General features: G+C 39.8%; 1 protein-coding gene across 1 annotated transcript in view; it reads right to left on the reverse strand.

Annotated features, from left to right (window-relative positions):
• The window catches only part of EYS (eyes shut homolog), a 1,391,558-nt gene that overhangs the window by 117,415 nt on the left and 1,256,220 nt on the right, over window positions 1–17,923 (reverse strand). Inside the window, 1 exon segment of the mRNA XM_054722350.1 lies at window positions 9,099–9,271. Within this exon segment, the coding sequence (XP_054578325.1) occupies window positions 9,099–9,271 (173 nt within the window).

Here is a 17,923-nt window from a genome sequence, read left to right on the forward strand (position 1 = left end):
GGGGGGGTGGGGGCACATGCTGGGGGTGGGAGCAGGTGGTGAGAGGTCAATGAGGGGAAAAAGGAGATGCCTGTAAAACTTTAAACAATAAAGAATTTTTAAAAAAGGCTGAAGTTAGAGAGATCTGGATTCCAGATTTACCCACCACTATTGCGTGATATTACTTAACCTCCCCCCGCAAGAATATTTGTATTGATTTTAGAGAAAGAGGAAGGGAGAGAGAGAGAGAGAAGAAACATCAATGAGAGAGAAACATTGATCGGCTGCCTCCTGCACACCTCCAGCTGGGTGGGGATCAAGCCCAAAACCTGGCATGTGCCCTGACCAGGAATTGAACCGGTGACCTCTTGATGCATGGATCAACACTCAGCCACTGAGCAACGCCGGCCGGGGAGCTATATTACTTTTGATTAGCTACTTAATTTTTCAGAGCCTCAGTTTTTCTATCTGCACAATACAAATAATGAAATACCTCATGGGGTTATATTGTGGATCATGTAGGAAGATGAATTTAAAAGCCCCGAGATGAGGGCCTGGCACATAGTAGGCGCTCAGTACATGCAAGTTCATTTCTACACACTCTTTCTTTTATGGGCCACCTTATTGCACTAGTGTGCCCGGGAAATATTTTTTGGAAATGTTCCAGGTTAGAGTATTTGTTCATTGATTATTTTATCATTTTACTTTTTTAATTGACAAAGACTTATTGACTATCTCCTAAGTAATAGGCGCAGTGGTAGGTTCAGGGTAACAGCTTGGATGAATATTCTGAAGAACTTTAAAATCATTTTCAATTCAGCAAAAGTTTTAGAGCCTACCCTGTGGCAGGCACCACGTGTTGCTCCAAGGCAGAAATGATCTCTGCATTCACAGAGCTTACAGTTTGAGGCTGTTTTCATTTTTTTTTTTTTTTTTTTTTTAATGAGCTGAGGTCTGCCCACTCCAGGTTTGCACATTTTCAGCAGTTCTTGTCTCATCCTCAGGTAAATAGGAAGCCATTTTCAAGCTCAAAGTCATGGAATGGCAAAATATTAGAAAAGACACAGTATGAGCACATCCCTTGTCTAAACAAACACCCTTTAACTGAAGAGCTGCCATCATTGTACAAAACAAAGGCAATTTACATCACACGCAAGCATCTCTATCCCTATTTATTTCATTCCTGACAATCAATAAATTCCCCTGCCTAGTCATAAAATGTTGACTGCACAGTTTTTCATGTAGCATAAATCGACTCAGACTCTAATCAATTTTCCATTTCTGTGAGAAATTTTTTTAATGTAACAAATGTGTGTGTGCCCTCCATTGCTTGGTAACTGGCAGGTGCATCCCATTAGCATAGCTCTTAAACTGACCAAGCATAACCTGATGGGTGTGGTAGGATCCGACAGCCTGGACCGACAGACCTGCAAAATTCAATTCTCTGCTGAGCTGCGGGATACTCTGCAGAGGTTTCCATTTCCACACATGGCCTACAAAATCAATTTGCTGTAAATACCTTCAGGAGAGACAATTCTGCCCCGATGCAGAGTCTATCCATTTTCAAGGCATTTTTAAGAAGCAGGAAATGCTCGTGTTGGGAGGGAGAATTCCGTGATGTTGCTAAACAATGACAAAGTGTGGGAATGAACAACAACAACAACAAAAATGTGGCCTTTAGAGTTTCGTGTTCTTCTGACAGTGTTCCAGAGGCAAACAGTGAGCGTTAGAGAGTGAATATTCTGTTATCTGTTGAAAGACAGACAATAAAAGCTGCATTGTTCCCTAGGAATGGAGTTGTGAAAATCTACACACTAATTTGATTTTCATTTAGTGTGATTATTAGAAATTGCCTCGGTGGGTAGTTTTAAGACAAGAGGTAATGTGTCATAAGTAAGATCTGGATTTTGTTTTTAAAATTATTTTTTCTAATTTGAAAAAATAAGTTTTTCATTTTGCTGTGCACTTTGATATTTTTTTTTACAATATTAGAATACTATTCATACCACACTTTCATTAGGTTGAAAAATATATTTCATAAACTTATAATTTATTAAATCTTCTAGACTGAAATAAGAAATAAAATACAAGAAATTCTGTACTTGCTCTTTGAGAAGGCATCTAAGGACTTATGAACAAAATCAGAAATATTTGAGAAAACATCAGACTATAACATTCAGGGAAATCATGACACTGATTATATTAGTAAGGATTAGGTTTAGCCTCATATAACATGACATATAACAAAATTATAGAGGTTTAAGCAAAATAGATTATTTCTCCTTCATTAACAATAGGTCTGATGGTGGCAATCCTTGACTGGTAATGTTAGTTATCAGGGATTTAAGCCTTTTTCATCTATTTGCTTCTCTATCCTTAGATCTCCTTGAGATGACTTCTGGAGTTCGAGTCGTCTCATTCACATTCTAGGCTTCAGAAAGAAGGAAGGCTGGGGGTCATGTTGCTCTGAAGGAGTTTTCCAGGGGTCAGTATAGTACTCCTAACAGTTGTGCTTATATCTGACTGTCAATAAATTAGTCCCATGACCACATTCTGCTTTAAGGGAGGCTGGGATATCTTAGCTGGGTATAATAGTACCCCCCATCCCCAAGTCAGGTGTGTAGTAACAAAAAAGGACAGAATATATTGGTCAAACATCTAGTAGGCCTGTCAGAACTGATATCATTCCCTAAGTCAAGTAGCTTATTTTTTTGCTGTTTTTAATAGATGTGTGTGTGTGTGTGTGTGTGTGTGTGTGAATACATATATGTGTATAAATATGTAACTAAATGTAATACTAATCATTGGTAGAAAGTATAATGCTTCTAGATAATGGTTATAGCATTAACTATAGACATATGAATAATTTCTAAACCTAATGAAAGTCTTTGACCAGATCATATTTCCCAGATTATGTTTTAAAGACTCATTTGCTCATAAAAATAAAATTGGTAATAATAATTGAAATAATAAGCATTATTTTGCTCTGCTGAGATAGCCACTTGCATAAAGAGAAGAAATGTGCTAATTCAAAATGCCAATGGATTGGACTGCAGGAGTCCATCAAAACTATTCTTCACACATTTTAGTACACATTGAAATATATACTTATTTTAAGTGCTGCTTTTTTATATGTGCCAGTCTAACTTTTCCCTCGTTAAAGATGCTGAAATAGGAAAAAAAAAGGAAGGCAGGAGGTACACACCTTCCCACTGAGCAAAAGGTGAGGCAATCCCCTCAGTTCTTAAGGAAGAAAAAACGCAGACCACTCAAAGGATGCTGTCCACAGAGCAAGAGGAATCACTTTTCTGAGTGCTTTCTTGTGTGGCCACAATCACCTCTGTCTCCTTGCTCCCCTCTGTGATTGGACTTGATCTTTTAACATTTCTTTGCAACCAGGAGCTAGAAAACACAGCATTTAAGCGTGGTGGGAAATGAGGACTGTTGAGACAGGTTGGACAGCTGTTGAGTTGGAAAGAAAAAGCTGGACCACATCAGAGTGCATGCTATCAAAAGAGTTATGAGCTTACATGACAGAATATTACATGAACTTGAAATATGCCTTTACCAAATGCCAGCCTGACAGGAATCTGCTTTATAGAGGCATTATGTCCTTAAATAGCCAGGTGATTATCGGTGTCCCCGGAGCACAGCTTTCTGCCCTGATTTTCTAATACCCTGGCTCATCACTAATCGCTGCAGAGTGTCACCAGTTTAGAAAAAAAAATCTCAAAAGAAAATTAATTTTGACTTCCTTTAACATCCTAGAGAGTTTTCTTTTCAGCTGGGATTGGATCCAGTCCTCTTTCCCACAACGACAAAATGTGGCAGTTAAATGTGGCATGTGAATCCTGGCCTGACACCCTCCCTCCCCTCCTCTTATCTCCCATTAAAAAGTAAAAGCATTTTCTATGTGACCAGTAATGTGTTAAGCATGCTACATAAATTATCTATTTAATTCTCACGAAATCTATAAGGCTATATTATCAGACTCCTTGAATTTGAACTACAGAGAGACCAAGTGCCTTGCCCAAGATCACGGCCCTGGTTAGTCAGCAGTAGAATGGGGATTTTAATCCAGCTAGACCACTTCCAGGGCCTAGTTCTCAGTCAGTGTTTACACTGCTTTTTTCAAAGGCAGTGTTCCATTGGGACACCAAGGTTGGGAGGATAAGGTAAATTAATTAGGAAATATTTCTAGAAGGGACACAGAGGGCAAGAGATAAGATAAAACATCCCATTCCCCCTTTGTGGTTAAGAAAACAAGAAGAGATTATTCTTGCATAAGAATAGGCAGCAGAAAGTCTGAATAAGAAGCACAGAGGTGGAAAGTAAAGCATTTTACAAAGGAAGGCAGCTGGGAGTTTTCAGTTTGTAGTGTTTGTCTCAGCTCCAGTCATCACTACCAAGATCTCTCCAGAATGAATTCCTCAGTGAACATATCAACAAGGTTGGAAATGTCATAATTATATTTTTTATTATCCCCCAAAGAATACACTAGTATGGTACATATTGCTATAATTTAAAAGAAAAGTGCTATGTAGCAACCACGACTGCTGATGAAATAAAACAAGCTGGTTTTTCATCCTCTGGTATTAACAAAAATGCAAAGATTAAAAAAGGGATTTTCAGATATTATTCTGTGCCTGTTCTAAATGTAGTTGTAGTTGGGCAACAGTTCTGCTAATTGGTTGCTCAATGCTTTTCTCTTTTGAATAAACACATATTCAGCATGTTCTGGACAATCTTCCTGGAAGTCAGATTGGTAACAGCGAATGGTCCAAGAAATGATTTGGGTACCACCTCACACTAACTGATGGAGTAGAGGAAGCATTGTGCCTGCTTGATGCAGAGTTGGCTCCTGTACGGAGCTGACACTTGAGTGCGCATGTGAGTGATTGTTATGGAATATTGATATGATAAGCTCTCCTTCCTTGACCTCCAGCTTCTCTGAAGCCTTTGCCTGAGAAGCTTGCAAGAGCTTGCACTCTGGCTTGTATGGCAACCTAGAAGTGTGGGAAATTAATGTCCTGTGGGGCAACCCTCTGTCGAAAGGAACCACGAGAAAATAGTTAAGTGCTTCTCTCTTTTATCCCCAGGGCAGACAATTCTCAGGCTCATTCTATACATTTCCCATAAGGTCAGACAATTCTATGACTCATGTTAAAATATGTTTTATTGATTTTTAGAGAGAGAGAGGAAGGTGGAGGGAAAGATAGAAACACTGATGAGAGAAAAACATCAATTGGCTTGCCTCTGGCTCTCCGCCTACTGGGGACTGAGCCCACAACTCAGGCATGTGCCCTGACCAGGAATCCGAACCAGTGATCTCTTGATGCATGGACAGGACCTTAGACTCATTTTAGATAGCTCTTCATAAGATCCCAGTAGAAGCAAGCATGATTGCCCAGGGTAATGTTCTACTCCACATGGGCCTTTGTACTGACTTTTCCATTTCTTTCTTTTTAAAAAAAAATATATTTTATTGATTTTTTACAGAGAGGAAGGGAGAGGGATAGAGAGTTAGAAACATCGATGAGAGAGAAACATAGATCAGCTGCCTCCTGCACACCTCCTACTGGGGATGTGCCCGCAACCAAGGTACATGACCTTGACTGGAATCAAACCTTGCAGGCCGACGCTCTATCCACTGAGCCAAACCAGTTAGGGCCATTTTATTCTTTCTAGGCTTTCACTCCACTCCTGGTTCCTGAGATCATTTCCAAAATAAACTACTTGGACGCAATTCTTTATTCAAGTCCCACTTTTATGAAGCACCCAGGCTAAAACAATGACCATTATAAAAGGAGAAAAATTTATGGGCTGAAAGATAATAGGGGGTGTTTGTGTGTGGATGGCATTATTATTTAACATCGTTTTCTTTCCTCTACCAGATCCCTAAATATTGGAACCCTGAAGGGCTTAGTTCTTAGCCTTCTTCTTGTCTTGATCTACAATTTCTCCTTATACAATCTCTGGCTCTATGGTTTTAACCACCACCTCTATTTTGATGCCTTGCCTAATTGTATCTTTAGTCCTGACCTCTTTCCTGAGTACCAGAATCATTTATTCAATTGTCTACATATCATCTCCATTTGGATATCTAACAGGCATCTTTCCCATCACCTGTACCTAGTAAAACTTGTTTAGCTCCCAGTAATGCCTTGTAAAAATCCTGGTATGCCTTTAATCTTCCTCATGTCACCACCACCTTCTAGCTATAGTTCCAACAAATAAAATAAAAAAATCTGCATGTTCTTGATTCAGCCCTTCTCACACATTTCCCAGCAAGTTCTGTCAATTCTCTCTCCATCTCCAGACTAAATCTCAAGTTCACTTATTTGCACCTCCACTGCCATCACCCTTGTCTTAAGCAAAATGGTCTTTTGTGAGGATCACTGACAAAAGTCCTCTAAAATCAATTTCTATACTGCTGTCAAAATGGTTTAGACAAACAGATATGCACCACATGCCTCTTTAAAACATTCCAATGGCTTTTTAAGGGACCTAGAAATAAAAGTCTAGAGCCTTCCCATGCTTCCAAGGCCCTGCTAATGTCAGACAGAATTTTCTGCCTTGCTCCCTTAGGCTCCAGCCATTGTGGCAACTTTTCATTCTTCCAAAAGCCTCGGTTCTATCTCTCTTCTGAGTCTTTCATTTTTCTAAACCTTCTGCCTGAATACTTGTTTTTTTTCTGCTTTTCATATGTTACACTCCTTCTTTAGGCCTTGGTACAAATACCTCCTCTTCTGGAGTCATTCTTCTAGTGAGCACCTGTCTAGAATAGTGCCTCCAACCTGTTACTCTATTGCTTCTTGTTTGTTTCCTTCATAATTCTTTTCATAAATGTATATTGTGTCTTGAGCCATTTTTATTTTCTTTTTATCTTCTCAATTAGGAGATTAAGCTCTATGAGAGTAGGAATCTTGAAAGGATCTGACACATTTGTGGAATATATTAATGGATAGGCTAATTATTTTGAGAAATTCTTCTGGATGGGTGCACGTAGGCATTTCTTCTTTGCTATCCTGAGGCAAAGAGCCTAATAAACATTGTCTAATATTTCCTGTCTCAGTAATCCATAAATCTCTGCATCTTGAGATGAGAGTAGAGAGTAAACATTTTTTTGAGATCAAGAGATGAGAGTAAACATTTTTTTTTTTTGGTAAAAACTTGAAGACATTCTTATAATTCTTCATTTCTTATTTTCTATGGTAGTCTTGTTTTCAAGTAGGGAGTGAAACTGATGATTCATCCTATAGCAATCAAATTTATTGTGATTATTTGCATTTCAATTTGCTTTTTTTCTAAGTAGGATAATTATGTATGAGAAACAAGAGGTTTTTATGGGAAAGAAAAGGACTTCATATCCATCCAGTCTAGGATGCTTTTTCTTACAAAAATTACTTGGCTAATTTATACTATAACTATGCTACACACCAAATAAAATTCCTAGTAATTCTTAGCTTCCCCTTTTCCAACTATGCTTAGATCCATGGTTTCAATTCCCTTCAAAGACATACATACCCAGAACTTCAAGGCCTTTTAATCCCAGATTCTTCTTTATCCCAGTTTCAGTTTTCATGCCTATTACATCAGGGTATGAACCCTAGTTTTTTGATGAGTCAGCAAAGGCTGGATCTGTTTACAGGTGGACCGGGGGCCCAGGGCCCTGTGTTCACCTTGGTAGTCTTATTCTAAAAATTTGATAATAAATATCACTAGTGCCAAAGGGGTAAACTTGGTGTTTTTTTTTTTTTTTTTTTTTTATCTTTATGGTAAAAATAAAGATGAAACAAGTCCAGTCCTGAGCTGGTGAAATATCAATACCAATTACTTTTTGTTATTTCTGAAAATATTTATAGACATTCACGCCTGTATATCAAGCCAACATTGCATTTTTAGGCAATTTGCTTCTTAAAGCAATCTGGTACCGTTTTATAATTTAGGGTTTCCACACTGAATTTTTCCTAAGGAGAGGCAAATGGCTATTATTTGTGATTTAGATTCTTGATATATAATAACTACCATAGGCTTTGTTGTTTTTAAACAAAAACAACTGTTGTACACACATTTACTAATTATATCCCCAGTTTGCAAAAATGACATAAAATAATTTGATTTTATGTCTTGCACCTGATTTTCCTTGTTACTCTTTGAGCATTAGAATGACTTTGAGATTTTATAATACAGAGATTTTCTGTAGTCTAACCTTAGGGAAGATTCATTACCTCCTTTGTAATTACTTGATGGTATGAAAAAGACCTGCTAAGTGATCAGTCTCATTAACGGATCTTGTGTTTTTCTTTTTTCAATTACAGTTTACACTCAATACCATTTTAAAAAAATCTTCTGTCAACCCCATTTTTAAGAATTGATTTCAGAGAGGAAGGGAGAGGGAGAGAGAGATAGAATCATCATTGATAAGAGAGAATCATTGATCGGCTGCCTTCTGCACGCCCCCTACTGGGGATTGAGCCCACACAACCCAGGCATGTGCACTGACCAGCAATCAAACCGTGACCTCTTGGTTCATGGTTTGACACTCAACCCCTGAACCACACTGGCCAGGCACACTCAATACAATTTTGTACCAGTTTCCAGTGTACAGCTTAGTGGTCAGACAATCATACACCCTACGAAGTGCTCCCTTGTTATTCCAACCACCCGCCTGGCACCATACATATTTACCACAATTTCATTGATTATATTCCCTATGCTGTGCTTTACATCCCTGTGACTGTTTTGTAACTACCAATCTGTACTTTCTTTTTTTTTTTTATTCCTTTACCTTTTCACCCTGCCCCCCAAACCTTCTCCTTTTTGGAAACCATCATTCTGTTCTCTGAATCTAGGAGTCTGTTTCCATTTTGTTTATTCTGGTCTTTAGATTCCACATATAAGGGAAATCATATAGTGTTTATCTTTCTCTATGGATTCATTTCACTTAGCATAATACTCTCTAGGTGATGAATCTTGTCTCGACTGACTTGGAAAGAACCAAGAAAACAATTTGAAGTATTTGATCAGTCAGATGCTGTCCTTCACTGCTCTGAGTGGCTTCTGTCCTCTTCACCTCCTTCTGCCTGTGCCCCAGGCTGAATCATCAAATGCCTTACCGTCCATGCAGAGGAGTCCAGACCTCCTGTAGGGGCAGAGGCAGACGATGTCTGTCCCAGATTTGGGAACACAGGTGGCCCCGTTTCTACATGGGTTGTTTTCACACGTTGCAAACTGGCACAGCTTGCCTGAGTACAGCCTTGGACATGCACAAAACCAGTGTTCACCATCACTGAGAAGACAAAAATAATTTATTCAATCAGAAAACAATCGATCTTTACACACATATACACATGCACGCATGCACACACATAAATAAAATTATAATTACATCTTGGAAGTGGAACTTTTTCTTTTCCCTTCCCCTTTCTGTGTTATTTAACTTTTAAGTATTTGTAGCTGTGTACTTTGCATCGAAAGCAGATTAGCAGCTTTATAGATCGTCTGAAGCCAGGAATTCTATTTTAAGCCACCTATTTTTACTTTTGATGTATCTTATCTCCTATTTCACACTAGGTGCCTTTTCAGAGCTTCATTAAATATGTGTGGCGTTGCCTCAATAAAGTGCTTCAAATATCTATTAAAATAAAACCGTCTTAGAGAATTTCAAGCCTGGTGGCAAGCGTCCTCCACGGAGGACACTGCCCTCCATGAGTGCCCTAGTGGTAATTTGGAAAGGAAATCACAGTGGGGAGCTGTGATGACTATACAGCTCTCTGGCGGAAAATAGGGCTTGGTGGCCACGAGTGAGCGTGCCTGGGAGAGCTGCGCTCAGGAAAAATCCTCCTCTCACCCATAAGCCTTCTCTGGAGGGAAAGTGGCCTGAAGTCTGCTGTTCTGCCTCCCTGCACCCATTCCCCTTTGAACCGGATCCTCAGCTTTCCTAGCAGACCCACCCCTCCATCACTCTCAGCGCAAGCCCGCTGACAGGAGGGGCAGACCCTGAATCTTACTGTTGATCACAGTGATTAATGCAGGATAGGTACAAGGGCCAAGCCAGGCCAATGGGCTTTTTTATTGTTTTTAAATTGGGGTTGCTAAACTGGTAGCTTCTGGTGGCATCTGCCTGTCCAGAGGGGAGAGCCTGGCTGAAAGCAAATAACTAATACCAAGCAACACGAGTATAAGAGGCTGGGGCAGATAGATAATTAATGATATTACTGGGCACCAGATCTAGCCATTACTCTGCAGGTATATGAGCTCATATACCGTAACCCCTTTTAAGTTGTGAACCAATTTAAGTTGGGGTTTTGTCACTTGCTGTTAAATGAATTCCATTTAATATTAATGTCCTTTCCTTCCTTTTTTTTATCTTTCTTCTCATTATCAAGTCTGCACACCTTGCCATATGTGGACCTTTAGGGTTTTGTTTTTTTCCTGCTTACATCTCATCTTCTAAAAATGACTGTGAGCTCTTAAAGGTAGGTGTCAGGAGCATCCCAGAATTAGAAAGCTGGTATATTTTGTCTTTAAGACAAAATAGATTTTGCCTTTATGACAAAATAGATTTTGCCCATACCATGGGATTTTCTCTTGTCCTCATCATTCTGGTCTTGTGATGCTTTCCTTACATATTTTAATCCTCTTAGTCCAAAATAAATTCGCTCACAGGAAAGTCTCAGATTTTTTGATACTAATGAATACCCGACTTTGAAATCTGAAGAGGTCTCCTTTTCCAAATATATATATTTATTTCAGAGAGGAAGGGAGAGGGATAGAGATAGAAGCATCAATGATGAGAAAGAATCATTGATCAGCTGCCTCCCACATGCCCCCTATTGGGAATTGAGCCCGAAACCCAGGCATGTGCCCTTAACTGGAAATGAACCCAGGACCCTTCAGTCTGCATGTTAATTAATGCTCTATCCACTGAGCAAAACCAGCCAGAGCAAAAAATTTGTATATTTTTTGTTAATCCTCACACAAGGATATTTTTTTCCTCATTGATTTTTTAAAAATATATTTTTATTGATTTTATAGAGGAAGGGAGAGGCAGAGAGAGGTAGAAACATCAATGATGAGAAAGAATAATAGATCAGCTGCCTCCTGCACGCTCCCCACTCGGGATTGAGACCACAACTGGGGCATGTGCCCTGACCAGGAATCCAACCAAGACCTCCTGATTCACAGGTTGATGCTGAACCAGGGCCCTGCTGGCCAGGCTCCCCCATTGATTTTTTGAAAGGGTGGAAGGGAGGGAGGGAGGGGGTGAGAGAGAAACATCAATGTGAGAGAGACATATCAATTAGTTACCTCCCGCATGAGACCCAACGGGGTCTGGGGATCGCTCCTGCAACCCAGGTACATGCCCTTGACTGGGAATCGAACCCGTGACCCTTCAGTCCGTGGGCCAATGCTCTAATCACTGAGCAACCGGCCAAGGACAGAAATATATATTCTTTTATATTAATTTTCTATGTTAATGGGATGAGGCATAATGGAGAACCTTAATGTATCAGATAGCAGGTAAAGCTAGCTTTGGAGAGCTGTGAGACTTTGAGACCCTCAGATTTTGCTGACACATAAGGTGATCCTGTAAGTGATCAGTAATTTACTCATTTTATAACTCTGATGGCAGCTTGCATAGGGCTTTACACATAGTATACAGATATAGAATCGCATAAGGTTTTCAGAGTTGGGAAAGAAAAAAAGGTCCATGTCACTAAGATGGCAATAAAGCACCTTAGACACACACTTCTGTTTCTGGCCTACAAAACAAAGTTTTGAGGACTACTGAGCCAATGCTACTCCTTCTTGCCTGAGAATTGTAAGAGTATAACCAGATTACCTGGCAGGTATAGAGATGCCTTCTGGTGTGGCTTAAAAGTGTTAGTTAGGAACTTGATGTTGTTGAGGGCCATGGATAAACCTAATGTAACTTCACTTCCACTCACCTAACTTGGGGTTGGAAGCTCAGAATTTAGCATCTGTGTTCTGGGAAAAAGTCTAGGAGAACAACACTCTTGCAAGTTGCATTCTGGAAGGACCAAATTAGTCTTTTTATAGTAAAGGAGAATGCCACATATGGGAACGTCAATGAATCTAAATATTGACTGATTGAAGTGCTTTAATCATACAGCCCTCACCATATTTGAGATGCAGGAAAGATGCTTTTATGTTAAAAACCAAGGAAAGCACTAATTTTAATCATGTCCTATTGATAAACCCAGCTTCGTTTCCTTTTTGCTTCCATCAGGTGTTGGGAGAAGTTGGTTGTATAAATTGATGCGGATCTGACTAACTGCGTGCATCTGCACATCTGCAGACAGCTAGAACAGAGAGAAAAATAGATATTCTGTAGAAAACACTCCAAGAAAGGGGAAAATCACCTTCTCTGGCTAACCAAGGGCAAGTGCCCAAAGCCCTTTGGCCCACTGTAGTATTCCACAGCATCATATTAAAAAGAGTCAGATTTAACCAATCGAGATTTTGCCAGATGATGGTAACTGTACACTTCACTTCAAATTTTACCTTCAAGCCCTGCTGGTATGGCTCAGTGGTTGAGCATTGGCCTATGAACCAGGAGGTTGAGGGTTTGATTCCCAGTCAGGGCACATGCTCAGTTGCGGGCTCGATCCCCAGTGGGGGTTGTGCCGGAGGCAGCTGATCCATGATTCTCTCCCATCATTGATATTTCTTTCTCTCTCTCCCTCTCCCTTCCTCTCTGAAATTAATAAAAATGTATATTTTTTTTTAAAAAAGAAAGAAAATAAATGATTAAAAAAAAACCCCCGACAACCCAGAAAACAAATTATACCATCAAGTCCAAAAGATTTCCTGGAGTGCCAGATACTTTACCACTGGTTTTAATAAAATGTTTGCTACCAGCTGTGTAATTCCTGGACCTAAAGGTTTCTCTTATTCAGATCTTACCAAAGATTTGTTACTGAATCCCAGTTTCTTCAAAGCTAGCAAGTCAACTGTTCCTGCTGCCACTTAACTCACCGTGATGCCTGGCCACACCCTAAAGCGACTGGCAATGTCAACCAGGACAGAGATGCCCTGAGGCTGAAGAACCGTATGTAACAGTCTACTTTTGGAAGCAGTGACTAAAACATGTCACCTTCCTTCACGCAGTTTCCTTTAAATGCTGTAACACTGCCGTGAATTCGCTGGGTGCTGTTTAATTAGATATGGGAGAATATATTCACATGAAATAAACACTTTTTTCATTTGAGAACGTTTTAAAAAGCTAACCCTTCCCAGACCTATGAACCACACATAAACCTGTTTGCAAACTTTCTCTAGACAAGTCAGGGCACTCTTCTGATTAAAAGTAGGTCTGGGAGGGACCCCCAGGTATTGGTGAGGTTTATACCTGAACACCGTATTTAGTGTCAATTGCTGTCAACCAGTATCTGCTGTGCACCTGCATCACGGACAGAGCCACGTGCCATGGATATGTAAGACTCGTCTTTATGTTGGTAGGGGAGACAGCATCCGTTTATGAACTAATCTCTGTAAGACACAACATGTGTTATGTGGATTTATATGCCTAGGTCAACAGTGGCGAGGATTTTGAGGCCTTCTTAAAGCTGGTCTCTGGTCTGGTGCCAGAGAGGATATTCCATGTGGCTTTCAAATGCGGATTCCTGTGCTCTCCTTGCCCTCCGAGATTTTGATTTTGGGGTCAGGCCTGAGATTTTGCATTTAATAAATGTCATCAGCTGATCCTTTGGCATAGCCTACTGTGAGTTTAAACCAGCTTCCCTGAGACAAATTTCCTCACTGAGTAAAAGCTTGGTGGCCATCAGCTACTATCATGCCATTAGTAGGATGCCAGGGCATTATAATTTTCTCTTTTTTGGGCTTCATTTTGACTTTTTATTTATTTTTTATTTTTTTAATATATTTTATTGATTTTTTACAGAGAGGAAGGGAGAAGGATAGAGAGTTAGAAACATTGATGAGAGAGAAACATCGATCAGCTGCCTCCTGCACACTCCCTAATGGGTATGTGCCCGCAACTAAGGTACATGCCCTTGACAGGAATCGAACCTGGGACCCTTGAGTCCGCAGGCCGACGCTCTATCCACTGAACCAAACAGGTTTGGGCTCATTTTGACTTTGACAGACCTGTTTCTGAAAACACTATACAAAGAATAGAGGGATTTTGTTTTACTAGTGCCAAATATAGCCTATTGCATGTCCCTTATACTTAACAACATGAAGTAGAAAAAAATTACACTCAGTCATTTAAAAGCTTAGTTAAAAAAACAACAACCCAGCTATCTAAGTAAATGCAAATATCTGTATAATTGGGCACTGTAACCCGCTACAGCATATTCGATTACAAGTCACAATATGGTTAGCATAGCAAATGACTATCATTAAGTTTCTATGGGTATCAAAAATTATCTTCAGAAAATGGAACTGTTTAAAAAAAATCAAAGATGTTAGTTAGAAGGATGCTCCCTATTTACATAACACAGCCAGATGCCTCAAAACCTTCTAGAACTAAAAGGACCTCTGCATGTATTAACTTAAAAAAATAAATCACTCTTTCTGCACTCTTTGTAGCTAAGGGATCATTAGCGGATTTCAAAGTTGACCACCCACAGTGTCAAGAGAGGGAGCTTCCCAGTAGGAAAGTGTGCAGAATGAATCCTTATGAATAATGTCGCCAGATACTTCTGGAAAATAAAATTGCTATTGGCAGAAATAACTCATCTCTATGTATAGGCGCTTCTATTTATAGAACCACAGCACAGGCATGGGAAAAGAATGCAAATGAGATCACCAGTAGCCGTGGTTCAAGTGGAACTTTCATTCTGTTTTCATGAATTTCACACCACAGTTAAGAGTCTGCTGATTACAAGGCAATACCTGCCTTCTCCCCAGCTTCCCTAAAGCGTTAAACTCCTTTCAGACGAGGTGTCAGCTGTATGTGCAACATAGTGCTCCAGCACCACACACAGTCTTTCTTTGTAAATATATTTTTATTGATTTCAGAGAGGAAGGGAGAGTGAGAAATAGAAACATCAATGATGAGAGAGAATCACTGATTGGCTGCCTCCTGCACGATCCGGGGGATCAAGCCCACAACCTGGGCATGTGCCCTGACCGGGAATTGAACCGTGGCCTCCTGATTCATAGGTTGATGCTCAACCACTGAGCCACACCTGCTGGGCCAGATAGTCTTTCTTTGTCTCTAAGACAGAGCTGCCCCAAAGGGGGTTACTTCTCACAGTAAGGAACCCCATTATATTTAACATTTTTCATTTTTTTCCTTCTTAAAAGTAGACACAGGTGAAAATAATAGGAAAAACCGATGCCAAACCAAAATTACCTCGAGGTGGCCTAGAAAGGGAACTTGGAGAATACTGTTCATGTAACAGGCCCATGAACAGAGCGCTCAGGGAAAATGTCCTCTGCTTCAGAAGCCTTTGTCTTTACATAAGATTTTACGTAAGGCAGACCCAAAGAAGATGAAAAAGATAACAGCAATAACAAAACTCATAGCATCACACGTAAAGGAAGAATACATAAAACAATAATTACAAACAAGAGAAAAACATGTTTGTTTCTTCCTGTTCTAGGATCTGCCCAATTTAATCTCATGGGTATTTTAGAAAGAAAACTTGGATTTATGTTATAATCTCTCTCCCCACTGTCTCCCTCCTTCTCTCTTTTAAAACCATGGTTCACTTTACAAAAAAGCCTTCATTGGTAAAGAAAGATGATCAGAAATTTCCTTCCCAGCAAAGGATGTCTTTTACATTTCCTTTGCCTTGTGGCCCACTAGTCCTTATGGAGTTAAAGCTTTGTTTCTAACAGAGGAGCCTCGGTAAACATCAAACCCCAAATAGGGAGCTAAAATGGCAAAACTGGCTATACTCTAAATAAATGATACAGGCATTGGTCAGCTGCTCATTATATGTTAGGGAAAGAAGGTTGGCAGAGGTGAAACACTATTAGTGAAGTCTGGGTCAGTCCATGGTGGGATAAGAATGGAATGGAATCTGGTATAAAGAGAAGTGGGCTGGGAAAGAAGGATGGGGTGGAGGGTATTGATGAGTGGGAAAATACAATGATGAGTTAATAATTATTGAATAAATATATCGTTTCAATGTTTATAATTACCTTCCTCCAGTTAAAAAAATATTCCAGGGTCTTAAGATTAGACTTTGTGACTAAGCAAGAACTTAATATTAGATTTTCTTACTCTGTGTTCATTGCAAAATTAGCCAGTCTCCAGTCCCTTGCACTGTAAGGGCAATTTGGGCAGAATCTAATATAACAGAATCAGTAAATGCAGTGCTTATGGAGTTCTCAGATAATTTCCTATAAAGATAATGTGCCAATTTGAATGCTATTTAAGGCCAGAAGAGTTGGTATAAGCTTTTAAAATGCCATTTTAACTTCTACTAAAAAGAAACAAAAAATTCTCTTAAAATATTTGAGCCAATGAAGTGCTGCTTCACTCATTCCCTTGCCTTCAGTAATGTTCACATACATACAATTTCTACTCAGCTGTTTCCATGGTGAATTCAACTGTTGTCAGGAATGTGGACACAATGGTGGTGATTGTTCTTTTCTGGTATTAAGACCTATTTATAAAATGGCTGTGGGGGAAAAGTTATTCCTCACAAGCATAAGAAATAGTAAATAACAACTCCTTAGAAAGATGCACATTGGTGAACAAAGAAACATTCTTTGTGAGCATTGCTACATGCCTACATTGAATTTGCAACGAGAAATTTAATTTTTTTTTTTTTTTGCAATTTCTCATTTAACTGCAGGCCTTCTTTTCCCTCAAATCTTGATGCTCTAAAGAGTTTGGAAAAAGCCAGAAATTCATGAAGCTTGATCTTAAACTATAGTTTGAATCTGCCACTTAGAACAAGAAGGTGACATTTGGAACTGTCCCAAATCCTCTTACTTGGAATCCATGGCCTGAACAATATAGACTAGAGATTACTGATTGCCAAGATGTTTAATGCCTACCTCTTGAACTACACAAAGGGTAGGCACAGACACAAGGTTTGGTATACAATTATAAGGAAATATGAAATTTGCCAAGTAATGTTTTACTCACTGTACAAAAGTTCATTTCCCTAGTCCCAAACCCAGTTCAGACCTCCATCTCATGCAGCTTCCTCCCTGTATCATATCTGCACATTTATGTTAGTCCAGAGAATATTCCCCATTCATTTGGCAAAATGTTGGCAGTAATTTTGGCTTTGACTCTTTCATCCTTCTACAAAATAGTTGCTCAGATCTTTTCCAATCTCTAAGCCCCGTGTTCCACCCTCACACGAGATGACTTCACTCCCTACTCTACAGATAGGCTTGCAGTTGTCAGCATCAACCCTTGATTTCCCACACCATGTCTTCCTGACTTATTTCTCCATCCTTCTTTTCTTTTACCCCATTTTGGGGTAAAGGACTTTGGGCAAGGAAATAATTATATTATGTATTAGAATTATCATTCTGGGGAAAATGTATTGGAGGGTCACTGAGAGAAATTCTGATATACTTTCCTCTCTTTTTACTCTTGTTGGGAACTTGTGCAGGAAACTCAGAGGTTTCAGCAGCACCTCCTCAGGTGAATTCCCTCTGAGAAGGTTCAGCCCGTGCTCCAGTTTGCTTCTCAGCTAAACTCAGATGGCCCCGCGGCCTAGTCCCAGCAAGTAGTAGCAGTATCCCCAAGTGTGGCTTTTCAGTGAGTTCTGAGTCTTTAGGGGGTGGCTTGATGTAGAGTTGCACAGGCCCTCAGTGGGCAAAATCCTCCCAAGTTCAGCAGCCCTGTCGGTGGTTTCCAGTGAGGTCCCTGGAATGCCAGATCACAGCTTCCTAATGAGTTTTATCAGCACCATTGCTGGCTGCTTCCTAGTTTCTTCATCACCAATGAGGGTAGCTTCCTCTGGACCAGTCCCAGCCT

This window comes from Eptesicus fuscus, chromosome 10 (assembly GCF_027574615.1).
Source record: "Eptesicus fuscus isolate TK198812 chromosome 10, DD_ASM_mEF_20220401, whole genome shotgun sequence".
In the NCBI taxonomy this organism is placed as follows: domain Eukaryota; kingdom Metazoa; phylum Chordata; class Mammalia; order Chiroptera; family Vespertilionidae; genus Eptesicus; species Eptesicus fuscus.